The sequence below is a fragment of the Bubalus bubalis genome, chromosome 10, assembly GCF_019923935.1.
Source record: "Bubalus bubalis isolate 160015118507 breed Murrah chromosome 10, NDDB_SH_1, whole genome shotgun sequence".
Lineage (NCBI taxonomy): Eukaryota > Metazoa > Chordata > Mammalia > Artiodactyla > Bovidae > Bubalus > Bubalus bubalis.
In genome coordinates this window covers 36,820,572-36,847,850 of record NC_059166.1, presented here as the reverse complement: position 1 = coordinate 36,847,850, position 27,279 = coordinate 36,820,572, and the positions used below count along the sequence as shown (strand labels likewise).

The 27,279-nt window shown below is 39.2% G+C and overlaps 1 protein-coding gene across 3 annotated transcripts in view; it reads left to right on the top strand.

Moving 5' to 3' along the window:
• The window catches only part of LAMA2 (laminin subunit alpha 2), a 708,999-nt gene that overhangs the window by 278,631 nt on the left and 403,089 nt on the right, over nt 1–27,279 (top strand). For all 3 annotated transcript variants that reach the window (XM_025294565.3, XM_025294564.3, XM_044924246.2), the window contains 3 exons: nt 1,114–1,292; nt 7,623–7,722; nt 25,170–25,330. In XM_025294565.3, the coding sequence (XP_025150350.3) occupies nt 1,114–1,292; nt 7,623–7,722; nt 25,170–25,330 (440 nt within the window). The remainder of the gene's footprint in view (nt 1–1,113; nt 1,293–7,622; nt 7,723–25,169; nt 25,331–27,279) is intronic.

The following is a 27,279-nucleotide window of genomic DNA, read 5'->3' as shown; positions in this document are numbered from 1 at the left end:
GTATTCTTGCCTGAAGAATCCCATGGACAGAGAAGCCTGGTGGGCTATGGTCCATAGGGTCACAAAGAGTTGGACATGAATGAAAAGAGGATACCCAAATCCAAGACTGGCACAAAATAGCATGATCTCATCACTGAACAAAGCTCTCCTCTTGTCCTGATTACTTTGCACTAATTGCACATCTTTTCTCTCTTATTAGATAACTTGAAGGGATTGTGATAGAGATTCACCCTAAGACTCTGGAGCCTAACTTCAGAGTCTGGCTTACAGTTCTGATCTTGTGACTTTTTACAAGTTATGGTTTAGTTGGTAAGTCGTGTCCGACTCTTGCGACCCCGTGGACTGTAGCCTGCCAGGCCTCTCTGTCCATTGGATTTTCCAGGCAAGAATACTGGAGAGGGTTGCTGTTTCCTTCTGCAGGGGATTTGCCTGACATAGGGATTGAACCCAGGTCTCCTGCATTGCAGGTAGATTCTTTACTGACTGTACTATATCTAAGCCTGCTTTACAAGTTATAGGGGTTTTTTTTCCACTAAATGCAGACAACAGAGCTGCAGTGCTACACAATCTTCAGTTGGTCGAACTGGGGGATGAGAAACCAAGGACGGGAAGGGCTGACTGCAAAGTTATACTCCAGTTTTAAATTGTGCAAAGGGTTGATACCCTTAATCCCTGTGATATTCAAAGATCAAATGTATATACACTAAACATCCTTCTTTACCCATAGGATCTAATACAGAGATTCACATATAGTAATTATTCATCACAGATTATACAAATGTTATTCAGTGTCATACTTCAATAATAATCTGTTTGTTGTAATAGGAAGCTATACGTTGAATTATATGAAATATCAGTTTTGTAAGATAAAATCAGTCAAATATTGGCAATTTCATACTATTCAGTTTAATTTATATGTTTTAAGTTCCATTAATATATATTTATTAATTTATCTAATAGATTCATGTACTTTCTAGGTATATTTGTATTGGCTTTGTATGTATATACATATAATGTAATATAATTTGCCATATGGTATAGAAATCTCTTATGTAACAAAAATTATTTTTATATATATCTGAAAGTTTATAAATTTATTTTTCCCTAATGCAGCCTGCAATTGTCATGGGAAAGCTGAAGAATGCTATTATGATGAAAATGTTGCCAGAAGAAATAGGAGTTTAAATATACATGGAAAGTACATTGGAGGGGGTGTGTGTATTAATTGTACTCGAAACACTGCTGGTATAAACTGTGAGACATGCATTGATGGTTTCTTCAGACCCAAAGGGGTAAAGTATGCTTTTTTTTTTCATGAAGTATTATTTTGGATTTTTCAGACTGAGATGTATTACAGGGAAAAATAATTGTGATTGCTTCTTTAAATAGTTGGACTTCAAATCTCAAAGGTGACTAGAAATATTTTATAATAGAAGCTGATATAAATCGTTGAGGATGTGATATAAAATATTTCCATCTCTCCAGAAAGTCCCATGGTGACTCATTCCAGTCAATCCTTACCCCCAGGAAAACTTTGTTCTGATTTTTAGAGCATAAATTAGTTTTGCCTCTTAGTGAATTTTCTAAAAATGAAATCGTAAGTTCACAAAATTTTTGGTCTTTATTTCACTCAATATAACAGGTTTAAATTTACCCATGTTGTACACACCAGTTGTATTTCTTTTTTAAAAAATGCTAAGGAGTAGCCCACTGCATGAATGTATCTTAATTTTAAATCCATTCTTCTATATATTTGGGTCATTTCCAGTTTTGGGTTAGTTCCTGCAAATCAATTTTATATGAGTCTTTTTGTGGTCATGTGTTATTAACCTTGTGTAAATGTCTAGGAGTATAATAGTTGTTTCATAGAATAGATGTATATTTGACTTTATAAGATACTGCCAATGTTTCATCAAGTTAATGATACTATTTTACATGTTCACCAGAAATATGTGTGAGTTCTACTTCTTCCATCTCTCTCTAACATATGGTCTGGACTATCTTTTTGAAGCAGTCCTCCTAGTGGATGTGGGTGTAGTGGGTCTGGCAAGTCGGTACTAGGCGATCACTAAGTCAGTCCTGTCAATGCTGAGTGCTACAGCACGTCTTTTATGAATTTACAGCAGTTTTTTTTGGACTAAATTTCTAAGTGCCTGCTGGCTATTCTGTATCCTCTCTTGTGAAGTGTTTCTTCAAAATTTTTCTTTTTAATTCTAGAAAAGTCATAATTTTGTTTTAGGGCTGTAGCCCATCTCAAGTAAATCTTTGTGTGGGATGTGAAGTAATGATTGAGATCTACATGCTTCACCTGTTCTTCCAGCACCATTTTTTGGAAAACATTTTTTTTCTCTTTCAAATTGTTTTGAGCCATTTTTTGAAAATAAGTCGATCATTTGAGTTAACATCTGGAGCCCCAGTTCTGTTCCATGGGTTTGTTTTTCCATCTTGTGCTAACAGCACGCTGTCTACACGACTAGCTGGTTCCCATGACTTCAGAAATACTTTATGCACATCATCATAATTTATTTAAAATACTTTCCTATTCACATTGTGATTTGTTCTCTATTGTTTAGTTTCTAAGTATTTGGGCTTTATTAGTAATCCAGTGGTTAGTGTTAGTCACTCAGTTGTGTCCAACTCTTTGCGAGCCCATGGACTATATCCCTCCAGGCTCCTCTGTCCATGGAATTTTCCAGGCAAGCATACTGGAGTAGGTTGCCATTCCCTTCTCCAGGGGATCTTCCCGACACAGGGATCAAAGCCAGGTCTCCCACATTGCAGGCAGATTCTTTACCATCTGAGCCACCAGGCAAGTCCCATGTATGAATATTACTTATTATTAAAATGGAAACTTTATATTTTGTTTTCATTTTTATAGATGTAATCACTAAGAAACACAGTGCAGCTAAATAAGTAGACAGAACTGGGAGGGAACCTGTTATAGCCCTGTACTCAATGTATTATGGTCTTTTTTGGATTTCATTTATTCTTTTGAGAAGGCAGCCATCATTTGTATTTTTGTTCTTCTGTATGTAAGGTGTCTATCTTCTCTAACTGATTTCAAGATATACTCTTTATATTTATATTTTAGCAAACAAACCATATATTGGTAAACTATGGCCCCTAGATAAAATTTGACCCATGGCCTATACTTGTATGGCCTGCAAACAACAAAAAAAAGTTTTTTCTTTATATTTGTAAAAACCTATTTTAAAAAGAGAGGGAAGAGGAGCAGGAGGGGAGGAGGAAATGAAGGGAAAGGGAAAGGAGATGGAGCAAGAAGAAAAAGAACAACCCAATTAAGAAAAAGAGCAAGAATAAGATAAATCAAAAGCTAGGAGGAAGAGGAGGAGGTGAGGAAGGAGAGTAAAAGAAGAAACAGACCTTAGGTGACTTACAAAACCTACAATGTTACTATCTAATTTTACAGAAAAAGTTTTCCAATCTTGGTTAGACCATGTTTGTCTAAATGTGGCTTTCTTTGTGCTTATATTCTTGGTTACTAAACTTCTTGTTATAAATTGAGATTACTGCATTTTGGAAATTTTAGGCCATTATTTCCTTACATATTTTTTTGAACTGTGCTCTCATCCTTTTGTGACTCCAGCTACATACAGTCCAGGTTGCTGAACTGTGCCTATAGGTTACTGAGGCTGTGATAATTTTTTTTTCTTTCTTTGTGCTTCAGATTAGATAATTTCTATTTATCTTTAATTAGCTATACTACTTTTCTGCATGTCATCAGTTATCTGTTGCTAAGCATATCCAGTTAATTTTTCAACTTTATAGAGTGCTTATGTTTTTTTATAGTTTCCTCCACTCTGCTGAAAAAAATTCATGTGTTCACTCATTATAAACCTTTATGCTCTTCAGCATATCTAGAGACCTATACAAGTCCTTGTCTATTAATACTTGGGGCACCTCACTGTTTTTGTTGACCTATTTTTTTCTTGAATAAGGACCATGCCTTAGTTTTTCTCCTCATGTCTAGTAATTCATGATTAACACAGGAAATTTTGGTTAATACATTGTAGTGACAAAAGATTCTGTTATCTTCTTCTGAAGATTTTTGGATTTTGTTTCATTTTGTAGTCAGCTTATTGACTAATCACTATGAAACTAGAGGCTTGCTTTTATACTTCTCTAGAGCAGATTAATAAAAAAACTAAAGGTATGTATCTAACCTTTCTTGGTTGATAAACTAGTTTCTATTTAGGTTATATCATGTAGACTAGAAAGTCTATTCAGGTCATTCGGCTTTCCTGCTGTTGCTTCCAGTGGACCCCTTGGAGTCCCCAGAATTAATGTACAATTAAGGCAATGGCACCCCACTCCAGTACTCTTGCCTGGAAAATCCCATGGACAGAGGAGCCTGGTAGGCTGCAGTCCATGGGGTCACTAAGAGTCAGACACGACTGAGCGACTTCACTTTGACTTTTCACTTTCATGCATTGGAGAAGGAAATGGCAACCCACTCCAGTATTCTTGCCTGGAGAATCCCAGGGACAGGGGAGCCTGGTGGGCTGCCGTCTGTGGGGTCGCACAGAGTCGGACACAGCAGCAGCAGCAGCAGCAGCAGCAGCAGCAAGGAATCAGTTAAGAATGGAGGGGTATTGATATGTAGATTTTGTTGTTACCCTTATAAGAACATGAATCTTATCTAGTGTGTTTTTTCTTTCAAATCTCAAATCCTTCTAATTTATGCATGCTTTTGATTATTCTTCCAAGCCCTCAAATATTTCATTTTTTATACTTGTCCAGAATTCATCATTGTCATTGTAAGATGTGTTGGACCTATTAAAGACACTCTGCCATTATTAAAACTGGAAGCGTGATCAAGTTTTTAATACAACTTATTAAGTGAATCTGAATCTAGAATTTGATATTTTAGCACATAAAAATATGTATACTATATTTTGTGCTAAAAATTCAACTATTTCAAGTGTTTAGTATTTGGGTGAAAATTCCTTATGTTTTTATGAAGATATAGAAATAAAATTTTTGTACACTGTAAATTTTATATCTTAAAAACATATATCTGCATTATTAAAAATTATTGCCCTAAAATCTAATTTTAGGTATATCTACTAAGTACATATATTTAACAATTAAAACACATATGTATATATATATGCTTGAGGCCATGTTTACTTTGAGAATTAATTAATAATCTTATTTTAGTAAAATTAAAAATAAAGTATAAAGTAGATATATTTATAGAATATCTTATGTTAGAAGGTTTCCTTTGTATCATTTCTTTTTAGATTCCACATATAAGGGATGTCATACAATGTTTCTTATTCTTCTGTCAGACTTACTTCAGTATGACACTCTTTAGGTCCGTCCATGTTGCTGCAAATGGCATTGTTTCAATATTTTTAATGATTGAGTAATATTCCATTGTATATATGTACCAAATTTTCTTCATCCGTTCCTCTGTTGATGGAAATTTAGGTTGCTTCCATGTCTTGGCTCTTGTTAGCTATCCTGCAATAAGGGATGCATGTATCCTTTCGGATCATGTTTTTCTCTGGATGTATGCCCAGGAGTGGGATTTCAGGATCATCTGGTAGCTCTAATTTTAGTTTTTTAAGGAACCTCCATACTGTTCTCCATAGTGGCTGTACCAATTTACATTCCCACCAACAGTGTAGGAGGGTTCGCTGGTAGTTCTCCTGATCAGCAATCTGATTCAAACAGATTTTCCCAATTACTGTAAGGAAGGATAATAAATTAAGAGGTTTTGATTTACTCAAGCTCATCATTGGAATCATAAATCATATTCATAAAAGCTAAGAATTTATCCTAAAGAAATTTATCGCTATATATCCCCAAAGAGGTGTTTTTTTGTTTTGGGTTTTTTTGGTGTTGCGGTTTTCTCTTGGTTAGAAAGTCTTTCTCCCAATTTTGCCCTCAAATTGCTACACACGTCAAGCTCTAGTCTAAAAGTCACTTTTTCTGTGAAGCGTTGCTTGTCTTCATTGTGTTCTTACTACTTCCTCTTTTGCTCCAGAACTCTCTTCTCTGTGTCTGTTTTATCACTTGGCACGTTCTATTTAATCAATATCTTTCAAGTCTGCTTTTCGGGTAAGCTTCTTTAACACAGAAAGCAGGCCTTACCTATCTGGGCTTTGCACGATCCTTCCTTCACAATAGAAAGTAAATGAATGGGTATTAAATAATGATTTTGAAACTGATCTATGGACTTAGAAGATTGAATTCTATCAGACATGTAAATATTTTTCTGCTTATGATACTTATTAACAATCAAGTTTTCATTATAAATTAAATCTAGACATATATATATGTAAACTATATTTGGGGACTTCCCTGGTGGATCAGTGGTTAAGACTTTGCTGCCTGCCCTGCAGCAAGGTTGCAAGTTCAAGGTTGTAAGGGGTTGCAAGTTCAATCCCTGATCAGGGAGCTAGGATTCCACATGGCTTCTGGCCAAAAACCCAAAACATGAAACAGAAGTAATACTATAACAAATTTTAAAGACTTTAAAAATGGTCCACATCAAAAAAAAAAGCAATATTTTATAGGAAATAGCTTATATACATAATTATATGTATATTCAGCAGTATTTTAGTATTTCCTAGGCAAAGAAATTTAGTTGCTTTTTTATTCTTATCCTATTGCATCTAGAAAATAAATGTTTTATGTATGGTACATTGACACAATCTAGGTTTATTTAATTAAAATATTCTAATGTTAAAAGCTACTTGTTGTATTGAGTATTTGATATATGTGAGAAATCTTATGAGATAGTTTCTGTTATTTCTCTTAATTTTAATTTAATAACATCATTATGATTGCTATTATTAATCTCATATTACCAGAAAGTAAGGTGCAGGAGACTGCATAGCCAGTAAGTGGCCACAATGGAATGTGAGCTCAAGGCTTCCTAATTATAGAATCTACATTCCTCACACCAGATTATGCTCACTCCTGAGAAAATCAAAATTTTAACATCAATATTTAAGATTACCTTTTCTCAAGCACCAAATTTAGTTAGTTATATTGTGATCAATGTGAAAAAGGTTTTGAAAATTAAAAATTTGGGGGAAAATTACTAATTTTGAACTACATTGTAATAAAACAAAACAGGAAGATTTTATCATAGAATGTGTATTTCTCTTACATTTTCTATATAAGCAAACATTGATATTTGTTCTATGATGATAATTGTGATTATAAAAGAAAGAGGTACATTTTAAAATATGTAGAGATTAAAAAACTATTTGGGATTTTCTTTAAAAGCTTTAGCAAAGAATAAAGCATGATGAAAGTTATATGGTAAAGTCCTGGTAATCATTGAATCTAGGTAACAGTTACATAGGAGTTTATTATATTATTCTCTTCTGTATGTCCACTTAGAAGAAATGGATTCTAGCAATTTTGAAAATATAGTAAAGACATTTTCTTATGTTATTATTTTCTCAATATAGTTTCTTATTGCATATCATTAAATTGTGAAAATAAAGAATTTTCTTATATTATAATTTTATCAATATAATGTCTCACTATATATCATTAAAATGATCTCTAAGGCTTACTGGATCAAAAAGTATTAGTGTTTTTATTACAGTTGACTTAAAGCAATTTAATATTTTTGTTAGGTATCTCCAAATTATCCAAGACCATGCCAGCCATGCCATTGTGATCCAGTTGGTTCCTTAAATGAAGTCTGTGTCAAGGATGAAAAACATGCTCGAAGAGGTAAGAATTTGGTAGAGGGCCATTGTTCTGATTAAAAGTGAAAAACCGTTAGTTGCTCAGTCATATCCAACTCTTACATCTCAATAATTATGTTTATGTTTAATTATACTTTAAAAGCAAGAAGAGTTGAATTGTTTTACATTAATTATACATGTATATGCATATATATTTACATATCTATGTGTATATATATACATACACCTTCTAGTCAATTATAGATCTGTAGTGTATGCACCTTTTGATGTTTTGTTATTTATTAGATTACTTTGTAGCTGGTATGGTTTCTGGGGTGAAATGACAGTGCTCCTTGAGGGATGTGTGTACTACAAACAAAGAGCGAATAGATGAGATCACAGACTGAGATGTATGTATACCTGTGGCGGATCCATTTCGATATTTGGCAAAACTAATACAATATTGTAAAGTTTAAAATAAAATAAAATTTAAAAAATAATATAGAAAACAAGAAGTGTGCATAAAGGACTATAAAAGGCAGTAGGAATGAGTTCATGAAGGAAAAGGGGCTGACATTAATTTAAGCTAATACCTGCTTTGATGATTGAAATTCATGGTGAAGTCCAAACATTAAGGAATCAAATGCCAAAATAACTCCTGGATGTAAAAATGTTTACAAGCTACTTCTAGGAAAGTTGCTTGCCAAGGTTAAGTAGAAAATTCATAGAATATATCTGGAACTGTTTCTTTATATTTAGAAGACTGGATTCTTCTCTCCTGTGCAAAGACTAAAATAAATCATGGCTATTGTATAGGCTTTTCCCCCAAAGACTTTTGAGTTAAAAGGCTGGCAACATTTCTTTGGCAGTTTAACTTACCTGCTTTCTTTACAAAGCTATATGATTATGTATTTAGGCCTTAGAGTCTTAAATCTTAAAAGATTAAAAAATGATTATTTAAAAACTCTAATGGTGAATTATTGGTATCATTTTTTATTTTATGGTTCCTTATCTCTTTATGATAATAACTAAATCACATTATTTTTAAGGTAATTTAATTTTATTCCTTGAGTTTAAACAGTAAGTATTCTGCTGTTGAAAAAGTGATTTAAAAAATGTAGAAAAGTAGAAAAATGGGCATTCAATGCAGTGGTAACTCAAATACTATTATTAACATTTGTGTGTTAACTTTAGATGGTGACTTTTTCCCTGTATCTGTTCATATTTCTCTGAAATTTGGTTTTAGCTCCTAAATAACAGTCCTCAACTCTGAAAGATATTAAGATTGTTTCCAAATTTTGTATATTTTAACCAATGTATAATGAAGATCTTTGTATATAAAATATTTTTCAATTATTTTTTCCCTCAGATCTAAATTCTTTTTTTATCAAATTGAGGTATAGTTGATATACAATATTATATATGTTACAGTTGTACAATACAGTGATTTTTCAGTTACTAGTAAAACAACACATGGTCAACTAAAATTTTAACAGTACGAACGGAATAAAATACTGTCCTCTTTAACCTATTCAACCCTAGTCTCATTTCCAAATATAATCACAACTTAAAATTTTTTATATAGTAATGTACCAAAATTCAGAAAACTCACTTTAGCTATAATAATGACATTATGTTAAAATCACTATACATATTAATTTTTTATTGAATTTCTTATGTGCCTTTATAATCTTCCCTGGAGAAGGAAATGGCAATCCACTCCAGTACTCTTGCCTGGAAAACCCCATGGACAGAGAAGCCTGGTAGACTACAGTCCATGGGATCGCAAAGAGTCGGACATGACTGAGCGACTTCACTTCACTTCACTTCAGTTTATAATCTTCAAATTCTTATCTACTCTAAGATAAGCAAATTATTTATTTCTTTAGCTCTTATTTCTTTTGATTCTTCCAGTTTTATTGCAATATAATTGACATACAGCACTGTGTAAGCTTGGGCTTCCCTTGCGGCTCAGCTGGTAAAGAATCCACCTGCAATGGGAGACCTGGGTTTGATCCCTGGGTTGGGAAGTTCCCCTGGAGAAGGGAAAGACTACCCACTCCAGTATTCTGGCCTGAAGAATTCCATGGACTGTATAGTCCATGGGGTCGCAAAGAATTGGACACAACTGAGCAACTTTCACTTTCACTGTGTAAGTTTAAAATATTCAACATGATGATTTGACTTTCATGCTTCATGAAATTATTACCACAATAAGTTTAGTGAACATCCATCGTTTCAAGGATTACTTGAACACAAGCACAGCAATACCTTGACAGTCAATCTGAGAAACAAGATGGCTTTCTAAGTGATCAGTGGGATGGGATCTACTGGAAAAAGCAATGGCTTATGTCCTGGGAAGGACCGAGTGGGATGATGCAACATTTCATCACTTACTCAGAATGCAAAAGTAATGAATTGTTTATTTCTGGAATTTTCCATTTGATATTTTTCAACTGGGGTTGATCACAGGTTAACTGAAACCATGAAAAGTGAAACTACAGGTAAGAGAGGAAATATGTATGTTTATTTTGTAATTTGTATATGTTAGTAGTACTCTCTGCTATCTATTTGATTCTGCAATTTGATTTTTTGGTAAGTGTTTATCTGGGCCTTGTTTTCTGTGTTTTTCCTAACTGTGTATATGTGTGTGTGTGAGTGTGTGTGTGTGTGTGTATGCACACATGTGTATTTCCTAGTTTGCCCTTTCAGGAGTCTTGAGTTTATATGTAAAATTCTCTGATATGTCATCCTACCTTGAGTAGTACCTAGAATTTGTCTTTTGTTCAATAAAACCACACTCTAGACTACTTAATCAGAATTAATCAACTTCAGGAAAGACACTCGGAGAAGGCAATGGCAACCCAACCAGTACTCTTGCCTGGAAAATCCCATGGGCAGAGGAGCCTGGTAGGCTGCAGTCCATGGAGTTGCGAAGAGTCGGACACGACTGAGGGACTTCACTTTCACTTTTCACTTTGATACATTGGAGAAGGAAATGGCAACCCACTCCAGTGTTCTTGCCTGGAGAATCCCAGGGACGGGGGAGCCTGGTGGGCTGCTGTCTATGGGGTCACACAGAGTCGGACACGACTGAAGCAACTTAGCAGCAGCAGCAGCAGGAAAGGCACTGGTTTAAGAAATGGCTTACTACTCTAGAAAATAATTATAGTTTCTTCTTCCAAGGGATTTCTCTGCTTCATAACAGCACAATCATATATATCTGTCTGCAAGTTTCAGCCTGCACAGTCAAGTGATCTGAACAAGACATTTAGTTTGTAGTAGTACTTTCAGAAACAAACATTGAAATAGACATTTTTTATCACATAGGTATTTCTCTGTTTAGTCTTGAGGTCTGGAGATTTTAATATCAGAAATAAATATTAATTGAGGGGAGTGTTTCTATGGCCTTTATTGAAGTGAACAGATGTCTTTTTCATTTGACTTCTACGTATGATTAAGAAAATAAATTTATTAATGTTCAACAATGCAGACATAACTCAGACATATTACAAGTTCAGTTCCAGACCACTGTAATAAAGCAAGTTCCAATAATTTTTGGTTATCCAGTGCATATTAAAGTTATGTTTACATTATATGGTAATCTATTAAGTGTGTAATAGCATTATGTCTAAAAATACAATACCTTAATTCAAAAAGACTTTCTTGCTAAAAAATGCTAACCATTATCTGATCCTGTAGTGAGTTGCAATTTTTTGCTGATGAAGGATCTTGCCTTTAGGTCAATGGCTACAGGGTGGTGGTTGCTGAAAGTTGGGATGGCTGTGGCAATTTCTTACTATAACTAAATAATGATGTTTGCTACATTGACTGACTTCCTTTCAAAAACAATTTCTCTGTAGCATGTAATGCTGTTTGATAGCATTTTATCCACGATAGGACATCTTTCAAAATTGGAGTCAGTCTTCTCAGACCCTGTGGCTGCTTTATCAGATCAATTCAGTCAGTTCAGTCACTCAGTCGTGTCCAACTCTTCGCGACTCCATGGACTGCAGTACGCAAGGCCTCCCTGCCCATCACCAGCTCCTGGAGTTTACCCAAACTCATGTCCATTGAGTCAGTGATGCCATCCAACCATCTCATCCTCTGTCATCCCCTTCTCCTCCTGCCCTCAATCTTTCCCAGCATCAGGGTCTTTTCAAATGAATCAGTTCTTCACATCAGATCAGATCAGATCAGTCGCTCAGTCATGTCCGACTCTTTGCGACCCCATGAATCGCAGCACGCCAGGCCTCCCTGTCCATCACCAACTCCCGGAGTTCACTCAGACTCACGTCCATCGAGTCAGTGATGCCATCCAGCCATCTCATCCTCTGTCGTCCCCTTCTCCTCTTGCCCCCAATCCCTCCCAGCATCAGAGTCTTTTCCAATGAGTCAACTCTTCGCATGAGGTGGCCAAAATATTGGAGTTTCAGCTTCAGCATCAGTCCTGCCAATAAACATTCAGGACCAATTTCCTTTAGGATGGACTGGTTGGATCTCCTTGCAGTCTAAGGGACTCTCAAGAGTCTTCTCCAACACCACAGTTCAGAAGCATCAATTCTTCAGTGCTCAGCTTTCTTTATAGTCCAACTCTCACATCCATACATGACTACTGGAAAAACCATAGCCTTGACTAGATGGATCTTTGTTGGCAAAGTAATGTCTCTGCTTTTTAATATGCTGTCTATGTTGGTCATAAATTTTCTTCCAGGGAGTAAGCATCTTCTTATTTCATGGCTGCAATCAGCATCTGCAGTGATTTTGGAGCCCCAAAAAATAAAGTCTGGCACTGTTTCCACTGTTTCCCCATCTATTTGCCATGAAGTGATGGGACCGGATGCCATGATCTTTGTTTTCTTAATGTTGAGCTATAAGCCAACTTTTTCACTCTCTTTTTTCACTTTCATTAAGAGGCTTTTAGTTCCTCTTCACTTTCTGCCATAAGGGTGGTGTCATCTGCATATCTGAGGTTATTGATATTTCTCCTGGCAGTCTTGATTCTAGCTTGTTCTTCATCCAGCCCAGCGTTTCTCATAATGTACTCTGCATAGAAGTTAAATAAGCAGGGTGACAATATACAGCCTCGATGTACTCCTTTTCCTATTTGTTGTTCCATGTCCAGTTCTGTTACTTCCTGACTACATACAGATTTCTCAAGAGGCAGATCAGTGGTCTGGTATTCCCATCTCTTTCAGAATTTTCCACAGTTTATTGTGATCCATACAGTCAAAGGCTTTGGCATAGTCAATCAAGCAGAAATAGATGTTTTTCTGGAACTCTCTTGCTTTTTCCATGATCCAGCAGATGTTGGCAATTTGATATCTGGTTCCTCTGCCTTTTCTAAAACCAGCTTGAACATCTGGAAGTTCACAGTTCACGTATTACTGAAGCCTGGCTTGGAGAATTTTGAGCATTAATTTGCTAGTGTGTGAGATGAGTGCAATTGTGCAGTAGTTTGAGCATTCTTTGGCATTACCTTTCTTTGGGATTGGAATGAAAACTGACCTTTTCCAGTCCTGTGGCCACTGCTGAGTTTTCCAAATTTGCTGGCATATTGAATGAAGCACTTTCACAGCATCATCTTTCAGGATTTGAAAGAGATCAACTGGAATTCCATCACCTCCACTAGCTTTGTTCATAGTGATGCTTCCTAAGGCCCACTTGACTTCACATTCCAGGATGTCTGGCTCTAGGTGAGTGATCACATCTTTGTGGTTATCTTGGTCGTGAAGATCTTTTTTGTCCAGTTCTTCTGTGCATTCTTGCCACCTTTTCTTAATATCAACTAAGTTTATCAACTAAGTTTACATAATATTTGTTGTCAGTTCAATAGTCTTCACTGCATCTTAACCAGGAGTAGAATCTATCCCAAGGAATCACTTTCTTTCCTTATCCAGGACAGGCAACTTTGCATTTGTTAAAATTTTTCATCATATTGTGGCAATTAAGTCCTATTTTCAGGCTCTACTTCTTTTGCTGTTTCCACCACATCTGCAGTGACTTTCTGCAACAGAAGTTGAATCCTCCATAGTTATCCATAAAGGCTGGAATAAACTTCTTCTCAACTTCTGTTAATGTTGATACTTTGACCTCTTCCCATTGTTGGGGGAGCCTGTAGTTTCCTCAGTTCTGTCTCGTTGCAATAAAAATTTGATGGACAGACCAGCATTACAGCCCTCAGATGGATCAGTGTACAGCTCTCGAATGGAGCACTGTTATAGCTCCAAGTTACAGCTCAGTTTTATTTAGAAAGTAAAGGAAAATACATCGTTGAGGCGTGAGGGCATGCTGACCCAAAAGACACAAAGAGAAGAGAGTCCCCCCAGCCCAATTTTGGCTCCTCTTTTTATGTTTTTTCTCCTCCCCCTGGGCCTGCCATATGTAAATGGGGCTAGCCAGGAGTGCTGTTTGTTTTACCTGAGTTCCTCACTCTGGTGCTTGGACCCTCCTTTGTGCTAATTTTTTGGGCTTTTTCCTTAGTTGTCTTTTAGCCACTGCCACTCTGGACTCCATTTTCCTATTCTAACCTAACATTACCTGCTCAAGAGATGGGAGGCCTAATTCTTTGGGAATAGAGGCATCGAGGTCTCTCTGACTACTTCCTGCTGAACTGGGATGGCAAGGGGCATTGGGCCTCCCCCTCTTGCGAGTCTCAAGTCTCAGAGTCCTTGTAGTGGTGTCCATTTAAGGGTGAGTGATATTTTCCATGGTCTGCTATTGTTTTATAATCCTTGTTGAACTGGCACTGCGTGTTGTAGCTTGTTGACCTGGGCAGAGACAAAATGGGTTAGACAATTAATAATACATGGGGCAATCATAAGCCGCATCAATATGGTGATAACAAGGTAGGGGCATTAGCCAACTCCAAATCCCTCCTCACCAGGAGAATCCCCCAAAGAAAGATTGTAGCTACCCCAAGAACTCTCCAGTTCATTCTTTGAGATCCTGTAGGGTCTGAATGTTTCTCTTGAGGACTGTGAGACTTTCTTTAACTTAGCTGGATGTATTTACCCAGAATCAAACATCTCATTCAAGATGGCTCAAGTCCCTCCTTGTTCAGGGATCAGGAGATCTATCTCCTGTCTGTTTTGCAGTGCAACCCCTGCAAAGCTGTGTTGGCTCTTTAGAGCTGCCCTGAGAAATCTTAACCCCAGAAACTTAATTTTGGGAGTGTTCATTAGAATGGCACTCATTTGTAGTTCTGAATGGGTACCTGAGATCTCCCAGGGGCTCACAGGTGTATTGAGTGTCCTCTTCCATTTTCTTCCATGGCTTGACTCATGAATAGTGAACCCAGGAGTTATGTCCTAGTACCTTAACTGCTATTGGGGTAGAAAATATTACAGGGTAGGGGCCCTTCCATGTAGCCTGGGGTTAAGCCTTTGGGGACCCATCTTTCCAGACTTTAATTAGGTCTTGAGTCCCTGGAGCATATAATGGTGACTATTGAATCTTTGGGGTTCTGGTTGACACCGCATAAGTGTATATCCTTTTGGAATTGTCCAATGGCCATGGTATAAAACCGGAGGATCTGAGCCTCTGGATCTAGGAGGAGGTCATTGACATAAACAAAAGGTCTCCCATATAGCATCTCATAAGGACTAAGACCAACCTGTTCCTTAGGGGCAATACAGGTACGGAGGAAAGCTATTGGGAAAGCCTCCTTCCATCCCAGGGAGGTCTCCTGATTTATCTTTTTTATCGCTGATTTTAAGAATTGGTTGGCTCTTTCTACTTTTTCTGAAGACTGAGGCCTCCAGGCACAATGGAGATAATGAGTAATGCCCAATGCTTTAGAGACCCCTTGGGTGACCTTAGAAGTAAATGATGTCCCATTGTCATTTTGTAATGACCTGGACAGACCAAATCTCAGAATGAATTCATGGAGCAGGTTTTTTTTTTTTTTTTTTTCACCACCCCCTCAGCCATCTCAGTCCAGGTGGGAAAGCTTTCAATCCATCCTGTGAATGTATCTATCATACTAAGAGGTATTTATACCCTTGAGAAACTGGAATCTGGGTGAAGTCCATCTACCAGTCCTCTCCTGGGTAGGTCCCACGTCGTTGGACAGGCTGGGCCAGCTGGGGTCTTTGAGCTCCTTGGGCATTAATTGGCAAATGGGACAAGAGGAAACCACTTACCTTATAGTCATTTGGAGGCCTGTTCCTTTGAAGGACTTTTCTAGTAATCTTTGGAGGGCCTTTTCCCATAAATGAGTGGTGGCAGGTAAAGAATTAACCAACTTCCATTGGAAGTTTCCAGGCAGAAAAAGGAGTCCCTCCTTTTGGAACCATCCCATGCGATCTTCTTGAAAGCCCTCACTCTTAGCTTTAAGAGTGTCACCTTCAGTATATGAAGGAGTTTCTGGAAAATTAGTTCATGGAACTAAGGTGGCAAGCCCTGTATTAGATCATGGTTCTGTAATGCTGTTCGCTTAGCTTCCTGATTGGCTGCTTTGTTACCTCGTGCCACTTCCATGCTCCCTTTTTGGTGTCCTTTACAGTGGGAGACTGAAACCTCGGCTGGCAGATGAACTGCCTCCAGGAGACTAAGGATTTGGTCACCATATTTGATTGGAGACTCTTGGGTGGTCAAGTGGCCTCTTTCTTTCCAAATAGCAGCATGTGCATGATGCACCAGAAAGGCATACTTGGAGTCACTGTAAATGGCTACTCTTTTTCCTTTTCCCAGCTCTAAAGCTTGAGTCAGGGCTATGAGCTCAGCTAATTGGGCTGAAATACCTGGTGGCAAAGGTTTAGCCTCTATGATCTCAAAATTGGAGACTACTGCATATCCAGCTCTTATTTTTCCATCCAAGACAAAGCTGCTTCCATCAGTGTACCAGATTTTCTCAGGATTGGTAAGAGGATCTTCTGACAATCCCTCTTGGCATTTTGTCCAGCAGTCCAAGGTTTCTAGGCAAGAATGAAAGAGGAGAGAGCCCTCGGGGGTAGGCAGGAAGGTGGCTGAGTTAAGAATCTCACAAGGGGATATAGTGAGGCCTAGATTTTCCATCAGCACTACTTGATATCTGAGGATTCTTTGATCAGACATTCATGAATGGCCTCTCCCATTTAGGAGTTGTTTCACTTGGTGGTGGGTAAAAACAGTTAGTTTGCCCCCCAAAAGAGAGTTATAAAGCATCTTCTATCAGGATTGCAATAGCTGTAAGATTTTGAAGGCAGGGAGGCCAGCCTCGGGTGGTTGGGTCTAGCCTCTTGGAAAATAAGCTACAGTCTGGGGCTCAGGTCCCATACTTTGAGTTAACACTCCCCAAGGCTATTCCTTCTTTTTTGTGGACATAAAGTTGGAATGCTTTTTCTGGGTCTGGCAACCTCAAGGCAGATGCTTTAGTTAAGGCTTGTTTTGGATTTCCAGTTGAGCTATTTCAAATCCTAAAAGGTGATGCTGTGAAAGTGCTGCACTCAATATGTCAGCAAATTTGGAAAACTTGGCAGTGGCCACAGGACTGGAAAAGGTCAGTTTTCATTCCAATCCCAAAGAAAGGTAATATAAAATAATGCTCAAACTACCTCACAATTGCGCTCATCTCTCACACTAATAAAGTAATGCACAAAATTCTCCAAGCCAGGCTTCAGCAACATGTGAATTGTTAACTTCCAGATGTTCAAGCTGGTTTTAAAAAAGGCAGAGGAACCAGAGATCAAATTGCCAACATCTGCTGGATCATCGAAAGAGCAAGAGAGTTCCAGAAAAACATCTATTTCTGCTTGATTGACTATGCCAAACCTTTGACTGTGTGGATCACAATAAACTGTGGAAAATTCTGAAAGAGATGGGCATACCAGACCACCTGACTTGCCTCTTGAGAAACCTGTATGCAGGTCAGGAAGCAACAGTTAGAACTGCACATGGAACAACAAACTGGTTCCAAATAGGAAGAGGAGTACTTCAAGGCTGTGTACTGTCACCCTGCTTATTTAACTTCTATGCAGAGTACATGATGAGAAACATTGGGCTGGAAGAAGCACAAGCTGGAATCAAGATTGCCGGGAGAAATATCAATAACCTCAGATATGGAGATGACACAACACTTATGGTAGAAAGTCAAGAAGAACTAAAGAGCCTTTTAATGAAAGTGAAAGAGAGTGAAAAAGTTGGCTAAAGCTCAACGTTCAGAAAACTAAGATCATGGCATCCGGTCCCATCACTTCATGGCAAGTAGATGGGAAAACAGTGGAAACAGTGGCTGATTTTATTTTTCTGGGCTCCAAAATCACTGCGGATGGTGATTGCAGCCATGAAATAAAAAGACAATTGGTCCTTGGAAGGAAAGTTATGACCAACCTAAACAGCATATTAAAAAGCAGAAACATTACTTTGCCAACAGAGGTCCATCTAGTCAAGGCTCTGGTTTTTCTAGTAGCCATATATGGATGTGAGAGTTGGACTCTAAAGAAAGCTGAGCGCCGAAGAATTGGTGCTTTTGAATTGTGGTGTTGGAGAAGACTCCTGGGAGTCTTTTGGACTTCAAGGAGATCCAGCCAGTCCATTCTAAAGGAGATCAGTCCTGGGTATTGGAGGGACTGTTGTTGAAGCTGAAACTCCAATACTTTGGCCACCTGATGCAGAGAGCTGATTCATTTGAAAGACCCTGCTGCGGGGAAAGATTGGGGGAAGGAGGAGAAGGGGACGACAGAGGATGAGATGGTTGAATGGCATCCCCGACACAATGGACATGGGTTTGGGTGGACTCTGGGAGTTGGTGATGGACGGGGAAACCTGGCATGGTGCGGTTCATGGGGTCGCAAAGAGTCAGACACGACTGAGCGACTGAACTGAACTGACTGCCTTCTTTGAGGAGTCCCCCACATCAATGGGATTGAATCATCCTATCCCTTCAAGTTTTTGTATAAGGACTGAGCAATTAGACCGTAGTTGGGTATTCAGATTCTACAATGTCCAATTAGCCTTAGAAAAGCTCGCAATTGTTTTCAAGTCGTGGGGGGAGGGCAACTGAAGGATTCCTTGTACCCGATCAGAGGATAGCCTCCTGGACCCGAGTGTAATCTCCCAGGTAAGTGACCTTTGTCTCAACCATCTGTGCCTTAGCACGGGAGACTTTGTATCCCCTCTCTGCCAAAAAATTTAGAACCTGAATTGCATGTTGTTGGGCGTTTTTCTCATCTGGAAAGCAGATTAGTAGGTCATCTATGTATTGTAACATTTTCCCGTTAGGTCCCAGGTCCAGATCTAGGAGATCATGGCTAAGAGCCTGCCCAAACAAGTGGGCACTCTCTCTGAACCCCTGAGGTAATACTGTCCAAGTCATCTGTTGGTGTTTTTCTCCTGGAGCCTCCCACTCAAAGGTAGAACGATATTGGGGTTCTTTAGCCAGTAGTATGCAAAAGAATGCATCTTTGAGATCCAAGACTGTAAACCACTTGGCACTGGATGGGATTTCTCCTAAGATTACATAGGGATTGGGTTGTGGGATGGAGGGGGACTACAGCTTCATTTATGATTTGGAGATCTTGAACTATTCGACAGGTTCCATCCTTTTTCTTTACAGGGAGGATTATGGTGTTACACAGCGAATTGGTGGGGACCAATAGCCCACAGGCAAGGAATTTATTTATTAGAAGTTGTAGTCCTTCCTGAGCTTCTCTTCTGAGGGGATATTGTTTCTGGTTAGGAAACCAAGTGGGATCTCGGAGGACAATGATGACTGGTTCAGCTTGGTGGGCTCGTTCAGGAGTCCCCTGGTCCCACACCTGGGGGTTAATTTTGTCCTCCCATAGTTTTTGGTTCCTCTCTATTGGAGAGGGTGTAATGGGTTCTTCAGTAGTAACCAGAAGCTTTAGGGCTCTAGAGGCTGAAAAGCTTCCCATCACAAGGGTGGTCCCCAGTTTAGTGAGTATATCTCTTCCCAATAAGGGAGTAGGGCTCTCAGGGACCACCAGAAACTGGTGGGAAAATATTTGTCCATCCCAGCAACAAAGAAGTGCTCAGGTGAATCTTTTAGTAATTGTTTTTCCTGTAGCACCCAAAATGGTACAGGTTTGGGAGGAGAAGGTTCCTGAGTAGGAGGTCAGGACAGAGCAGGTAGCCCCTGTGTCAACCAAGGAGTTCTTGGACCTACCTGCCACATCCAGTTGCACCCTTGGCTCCAGCCCCGTGCTGGTTATCTTTGACAGGCAGGTTGGCTGGAGTGGGCCATTTCAGTCCTGTTGAACCATTGTGAGGGAAGGCTTGGTGTTTGCCCTTGAGGCTCTTGGGTCCCAAGAGAAAGTTGCCCGCAGGGACATTGCTGCCCAGTGTTCCAATTGATGGCATTTGTAGCAAACCATTTTAGGAGACTTGTCATGGTTTGGACACTCTTTGGCCCAATGCCCCACCTGTCTACAGATTAAGCATTTGCCTCGTGCCTTGTCCTTCAGGGACTCGGGGTTTGCCATAGGGCTTCCCTGGAGGGTGGCCAGCACCTTGGCATACCTTATCCCTTTCCTTTTTTCCCTTTCCTGGGCCTTTGCCTCCCTCTCCATTGGTGGACTTCCTTAGGGGTGAGTCTTTCTGAAGCTTATTCTACCCAGTACTGTTGCAACCTGAGAGCCGGATGTCCTCGGATCAGGGTGCAGATCCTCAGGCAAGCTGAGGCATGACAGCCTCCTGGAAAACAAATCCCCAGGTAGGTTGAGGCAGGTTGGCCTCCAGAGAATTGGGTCCCTGGGCAGGTTGAGGCATGTTGACCTCCTGGGACCCCTGGACTGGCAGATCCCCGAGCAAGTTGAAGCATGACAACGTTTAGAGGACCAGATCCCTAGACAGGTCAAGGCAGGTCGACCTCCTGGGACCCCCAGACTAGAGCTGGGTGTCCCCAAAGTCTCCAGTGTGACCAGTGCTGGGTAGGATTAAGGGATTGTAGTTTTAACTCATTGCCAGTTTGTTCACGCAGATGGGAATAGATATCATGATGTAAAGCAGTCCAAGCCTGTGCCCTAAGGCTGTGAACCTGGTGAAGCAGCCATAAGCCTTATCCTCTTACTGCTCTAAGGGAATGTAAGTCACTGATTTCCTCTCCTAGTCCTCCATAAGAGTAGGTTAGGGTGTCTCCAATGGTAAACATTTCATCGTCATAGATCCACTTTAGGTAATAACAAAAGTAATGACAAAGGAATGGGTTATCTGGTCCTGTTAGAGGCATTCAGTTCAGTTCAGTTCAGTCGCTCAGTCCTCTCCGACTCTTTGCAGTCCCATGAATCGCAGCACGCTAGGCCTCCCTGTCCATCACAAACTCCGGAGTTCACTCAAACTCATGTCCATCGAGTCGGTGATGCCATCCAGCCATCTCATTCTCTGTCATCCCCTTTTCCTCCTGCCCCCAATCCCTCCCAGCATCAGAGTCCCTTCCAATGAGTCAACTCTTCGCGTGAGGTGGCCAAAGTACTGGAGATTCAGCTTTAGCATCATTCCTTCCAAAGAAATCCCAGGGCTGATCTCCTTTAGAATGGACTGGTTGGATCTCCTTGCAGTTAAGGGACTCTCAAGAGTCTTCTCCAGCACCACAGTTCAAAAGCATCAATTCTTTGGCACTCAGCTTTCTTCACAGTCCAACTCTCACATCCATACATGACCACTGGAAAAACCATAGCCTTGACTAGACGAACCTTTGTTGGCAAAGTAATGTCTCTGCTTTTCAATATGCTATCTAGGTTGGTCATAACGTTTCTTCCAAGGAGTAAGTGTCTTTTAATTTCATGGCTGCAGTCACCATCTGCAGTGATTTGGGGGCCCCAAAAAATAAAGTCTGACACTGTTTCCACTCTTTCCCCATCTATTTCCCATGAAGTGATGGGACCAGATGCCATGATCTTAGTTTTCTGAATGTTGAGCTTTAAGCCAAGTTTTTCAGTCTCCTCTTTCACTTTCATCAAGAGGCTTTTTAGTTCCTCTTCACTTTCTACCATAATGGTGGTGTCATCTGCATATCTGAGGTTATTGACATTTCTCCCAGCAATCTTTATTCCAGCTTGTGCTTCTTCCAGCCCAGCATTTCTCATGATGTACTGTGCATATAAGTTAAATAAGCAGGGTGACAATATACAGCCTTGAAGTACTCCTTTTCCTATTTGGAATCAGTCTGTTGTTCCATGTCCAGTTCTAACTGTTACTTCCTGACATTAAGAGTATTTTAATAATAAGTGAGGTTGAGCAATGTTGCCTACAAGGGGGCAGGGTCCTGGTAATTAGTAAATGGCTTAAGAACAAATTGATCATACCAGATGTTCCATAAAAATGGAGTGGAGATTTGATGAAGGCCTGAATATCTAGAAGGATTGGATACTATACAATATTTCCCTCCTAAGGGCCAGCTATTTTCTGGTTGTCCCTCCAGAAGATTATAGAGGCAACATTGTGGGCCCAGACGGGGCTCAGGAAAAGAGCATGAAACAGGAGGGAAGGGAGCAGGGCACAACTTTTGAAAGAAATGACATAGCCCAAGGGCGTATATAAACTGATTAAAATCAAAGGAGTCCAAGATGACAAGTCAAATTCAACTAAACCCTGATCCCCAATCTGCAAGCTGGACCTCACACCCAGAGGTGCCAGGACAGTTCCAAGGCACTGTCAAAAGACAGAGGAGTGAGTGGTTCCCTAATTTATAATAATAATAATAAATATAAATATATAATATATATATTTATATATATAATATATAATATATATATTTATATATATATAATATATAATATATATATTATATATATAATATATAATAAATATAATAATAATAAATCCTCCCATTTATTAGCATGTGAATTCACCCAGCTTTAGCCACACCACATTCTATGGCCACTGCATTCCCCTTTGTGGAGTGTGCTTCTCTCTGAATCCTAACAAATCCACTTCTTACCTATCCCTGTGTCTCTAACTGAATTTTTTGCAATGAGACATCAAAGCCTGAGCTTCATTAGGTCCTGAAGCCAGGCACCATGGGATTTGGCCAGGCTCAAGTCCTGGGAGAGAGGAGCTGAGGATGGTAGGAAAAGGCAGTGGGAAAAACATGCCAAGGAATCCCCTTCATAACCTGCCAGAAAACCTGCTAAATACCTGATGTGTGCTCACAGTTTTCATTGGCCTGATCCTTGGCACAAATAAAATTAAGGACAGAAGAACCTCCCCACCCGCTTGAGTAACAGCTACTAAAGTGCAGAGGTTAGTGAAGCCTTCAGGACACACTGGGGAGTAGCCTCTCCAGAGTCCCTCAGTTGTACCCACTGCTGCTCACCTGTTCTTGTGGGGTTCAAGGAAACAAGAGATTGTAAAGGAATTAAGATTTTGTTAGGCATATGTCCTTCCAGCCATAGGAGTGAGGCCCTCCTTCCTTAACCAGAGGTCTTCTGGAATCAGACTGAGCTGTGTGAGCTTTCTGCTGAGTTTGTTTTTCACTGTCCTGGTGTCCAGCATGCCAGGCTTCTTGTCACTTCCCCTGCGCTGGGTTTTCTTCTCATTCAGCTTCCACCACGGGAGCTTTCCCCGAGTTGTGCCCCTGCTGTGCTTGGTCGCCTCCTTGCAGGTTTGGGGGTGAGGGTGGCACGGCGAGGTTGTTTCAGCCAGGTTAAATCCAAGAAACGGCACCATAGATGTCAGGGGAGTTTGTAATTTCCTCTATTCTGTCTCGTTGAAACAAAAATTTGAAGCGATGGACAGACGAGCATTACAGCTCTCGGATGGACCACTGTTCAGTTCCATGTTACAGCTCAGTTTTATTTAGAAAGTTAAGGAAAATACATCCTCGAGGTGTGAGGGCATGCCGACCCAAAAGACACGAAGAGAAGAGAGGCCCCACCAGCCAAATTTTTGGCTCCTCTTTTTATGTTTTTTCTCCTCCCCTTGGGCCTGTCCTATGTAAATTGGGCTAGCCAGGAATGCTGTTTGTTTTACCTGAGGTCCTCACTCCAGTCCTCTGACCTTCCTTTGTTCTAATTTTGTGGGCTTTTCCCTTGCCTTTTAGCCACCGCCATTCTGGACTCCTTTTACCTAACACCATTAACCTGTAATGTTCTTAATTGCATTTAGAATGGTGACTCCTTCTAGAAGGTTTTCAATTGACTTTGCCCAGACCCATCAGTGGAATCACTATCTAAGGCAGCTGTAGCCTTAGATATATATTAATAATAGAACTTGAAAATCAGAATTACTTCTTGATCCATGGGCTGCAGAATAGATGTGTTAACAGGCTTGGAAACAATGTGAATCTCACTGTATATCTCCATCGGAGCTCTTGGATGACCAGGTTCATCATCAAAATGTTCAGTAATATTTTGAAACTTTTTTTTTTTTTCCCTGAGCAGTAGATCTCAACACTGGGCTTAAAATGTTCAGTAAACTGTGTTTTAAAGAGATGTACTATCAACTAGGCAGAATTGATTTAGTAGAGGGCCCTGGGATTTCTGGAATGGTAAATGAGCATCGGCTTCAACTTCAAGTCATCAGTTGCATTAACTCCTGGGAAAGTCAATGGATAGAGGAGCTATAGTTCATGGGGTTGCAAAAGAGTCAGCCATGTTTATTTTGGGTTATCTCTGTTAGATTTTGATGTCATGTATTCATGAGCTTCATAAACTGAATTACATTCCTGTCTGTTTTTTTATATGTTAAATACGAGTTTCAAACATTGAGAATACTGTAAAAATTAACCAGTACTGAAATATTTTGTGGGAATTCTTTCATCATCTGTTTTCCTTTGATATCCTTAATTAGCCTTGCTAAGTTTCCTTTTTATTTGCTTCTTTTTCATTTCTTTTTGTTTATGTTTCAAGTATCCCTTGCTTCCTATGGTATTCATTTTGTTTTACATTTTTTATAATTACATGAATTAAGTTTTCATTTGTTTACATTTTTTAATAATGGAAGTATTTAAGCCTAAAAGTTTGGCTTCAGTTTTTCTACATCCCATTGAATATAGCTCTCTGTGCTGTACAATAGGACCTTGTTGTTTATCCATTCTCTATATAAATAGTTTGCATCTGCTATTTCCAAACTCCCAATTCATCCTTCGCACAATCCTCTTGTCTTTGGCAATCACAGATCCTTTCTCTATGTCTGTGAGTCTGTTTCTGCTTGGTAGCTAAGTTCATTTGTGTCATATTTTAGAAGCTACATGTAAGTGATACCATATGGTACCTGTCTCTTGCTGACTTATTACTTTACTTAGTATGATAATCTCTAGATCCGTCCATCCATGTCGCCGCAAATGGCATTATTTCATTCTTTGTTATGGCTGAGTATTATTCCATTGTATATATATGCCATACCTTCTTTTTTTTTTTTTTTCCATTCCTTTGTTGATGGACATTTAGTTTGAATACCCTTAGTCTTTTTCTTTGTTTTACTTAGATGATTGTTATTAGGTTTTTATTTTAAAGTAGTGTATTTTTACCCCAAACCACTTTTCCATCTTGTGATAGTCTCAGAAGGTTTATGAGTTAATTTGAAGATACTGATATGTGTTTCATCTTTTATTAGGTCTGGCACCTGGTTCCTGTCATTGTAAGCCTGGCTTCAGAGGGGTGAGCTGTGATCGCTGTGCCAGAGGTTACACTGGCTACCCACACTGCACGCCCTGTAACTGCAGTGCTGCAGGGAGCACAAATGAGGACCCTTGTTTTGGACCCTGTAACTGCAAGGTACCTTGTTTACTCAACTAATGCCCCATTGCTTAGAGCAAAGGTTATTTTCCTTAGTTTCTCTCTGATGTTTGTGCACATCAAGCGATTGGAGCTTCTGTAAATATCCAGTCTCTAGTCTATGGTAGCACTCCTGTAAGTGTCTTTAGAATCAGGTTTGGTTCAGCAAGACACATGCCTTTTGTCTAAAAACTTACAAATACAGAAGTCATCTTAAGAATGTGTTATTTTATAACAGAAACACATTTGTCCCCTTACCTATCTAGTCTGTTAATTTTCAAATATACAACTCTAAAGCTAGCAACTCTTTAAAACTACTATACAGTCAAATCTACTTTAACTTCATATCTTATCTAATTCTGAAAAGAATTCTCTCAAAGGTTTCATTCTAGGTTTTTCAATAATCTTCTGAAGTTTGAACCCAGATAGGTCTGAAAATACCATGTTCAAAATCTTCTGTTTAATTACCAAAAAATATGAGAAACCCTAGTGGAATTGATTACATGCTCAGTAATCCCTCCCAAGAGTACTTTCAGAAATGCAACTTTATTTATTGTACACACTGAGATAATAGGACATCATGCTATCCCCAAGGGACACACTGTACCTGCAGCTTACACAAGGAGGAAACATAGAAGCAAGTAAAATTTGAAATTATAAAACTGGTTTGGACTCTGTGGGAGAGGGAGAGGGTGGGATGATTTGGGAGGACAGCATAGAAACATGTATAATATCATATATGAAACGAGTCACCAGCCCAGGTTTGATGCACGATACTGGATGCTTGGGGCTGGTGCACTGGGATGACCCAGAGGGATGGTACGGGAGGGAGGAGGGAGGAGGGTTCAGGATGGGGAACACGTATATACCTGTGGCGGATTCATGTTGATATATGGCAAAACCAATACAATATTGTAAAGTTAAATAATAAAATAAAATTAAAAAAAAAACTGGTTTGCATGCATGCATGCATTGCTTCAGTTGTATCTGACTCTGTGTGACCCCATGGACAGCAGCCCACCAGGCTTCCCTCTCCACGGGATTCTCCAGGCAAGAATACTGGAGTGGGTTGCCATTTCCTTCTCCATAAAACTGGTTTACCTTACAGTAATCAGTTCCAAACATTCAGATCAGACAACGTTAGCTATATTAGCTGAGAGAATAAATACTCAATTGAAAAAGTTAGAATCCAATACAAATATAAAAATAAATGTTACTTTTTTAAAGAAAAAGCATAGATGAAACTTTATTAAGAATATTTCCTTTATTAATTCATTAGTCTTATCTGCCACTGCTGCTTTTTCACTTGTGTCTGACTCTTTGTGACCCCATGGACTATAGCCCTCCAGGCTCCTCTGTCCATGGGGATTCTCCAGACAAGAATACTGGAGTGGGTTGCCATGCCTTCCTCCAGGCTCCACGGGAATCTTCCCAATCCAGGGATCGAACCCAGGTCTCTTGCATTGCAGGCGGATTCTTTACCATCTGAGCTTTTAGTGAAGCAGTCTTATCTAGACAACTATAAATTATATACTGATAGTTGTTAAGTGTGCATATGTATACAAACATTAAACCATAAAATAAGTAAACATTAGTATCCATGTTGAGAATACATTTGTTGGGACAAGAAGCTAAATATTGTAATAGTTATAGAATTAAATATGTGTTATATCCAGGGCTATTTAGATACCTATCTTGGAACACTGAAACAATAAAACTCCTGTCTACATAAAGATGCAGAAAGTCTACAGTCCATGGTAAAGAGTTGCCATGTGTTGAAAAACAGTAAATTAACTACATCTAGTACCTTTTAGTCGAATAATATCTGAGATGAAGACTTACTTGTAGATCAATACCAGAGTGATCTGTGAGTGATCACTTGCTAATGGACACCACCTCTCTTGTGGTATATATCTTTTGGAGTAATCCTAGAAGCATCTCTAATATTT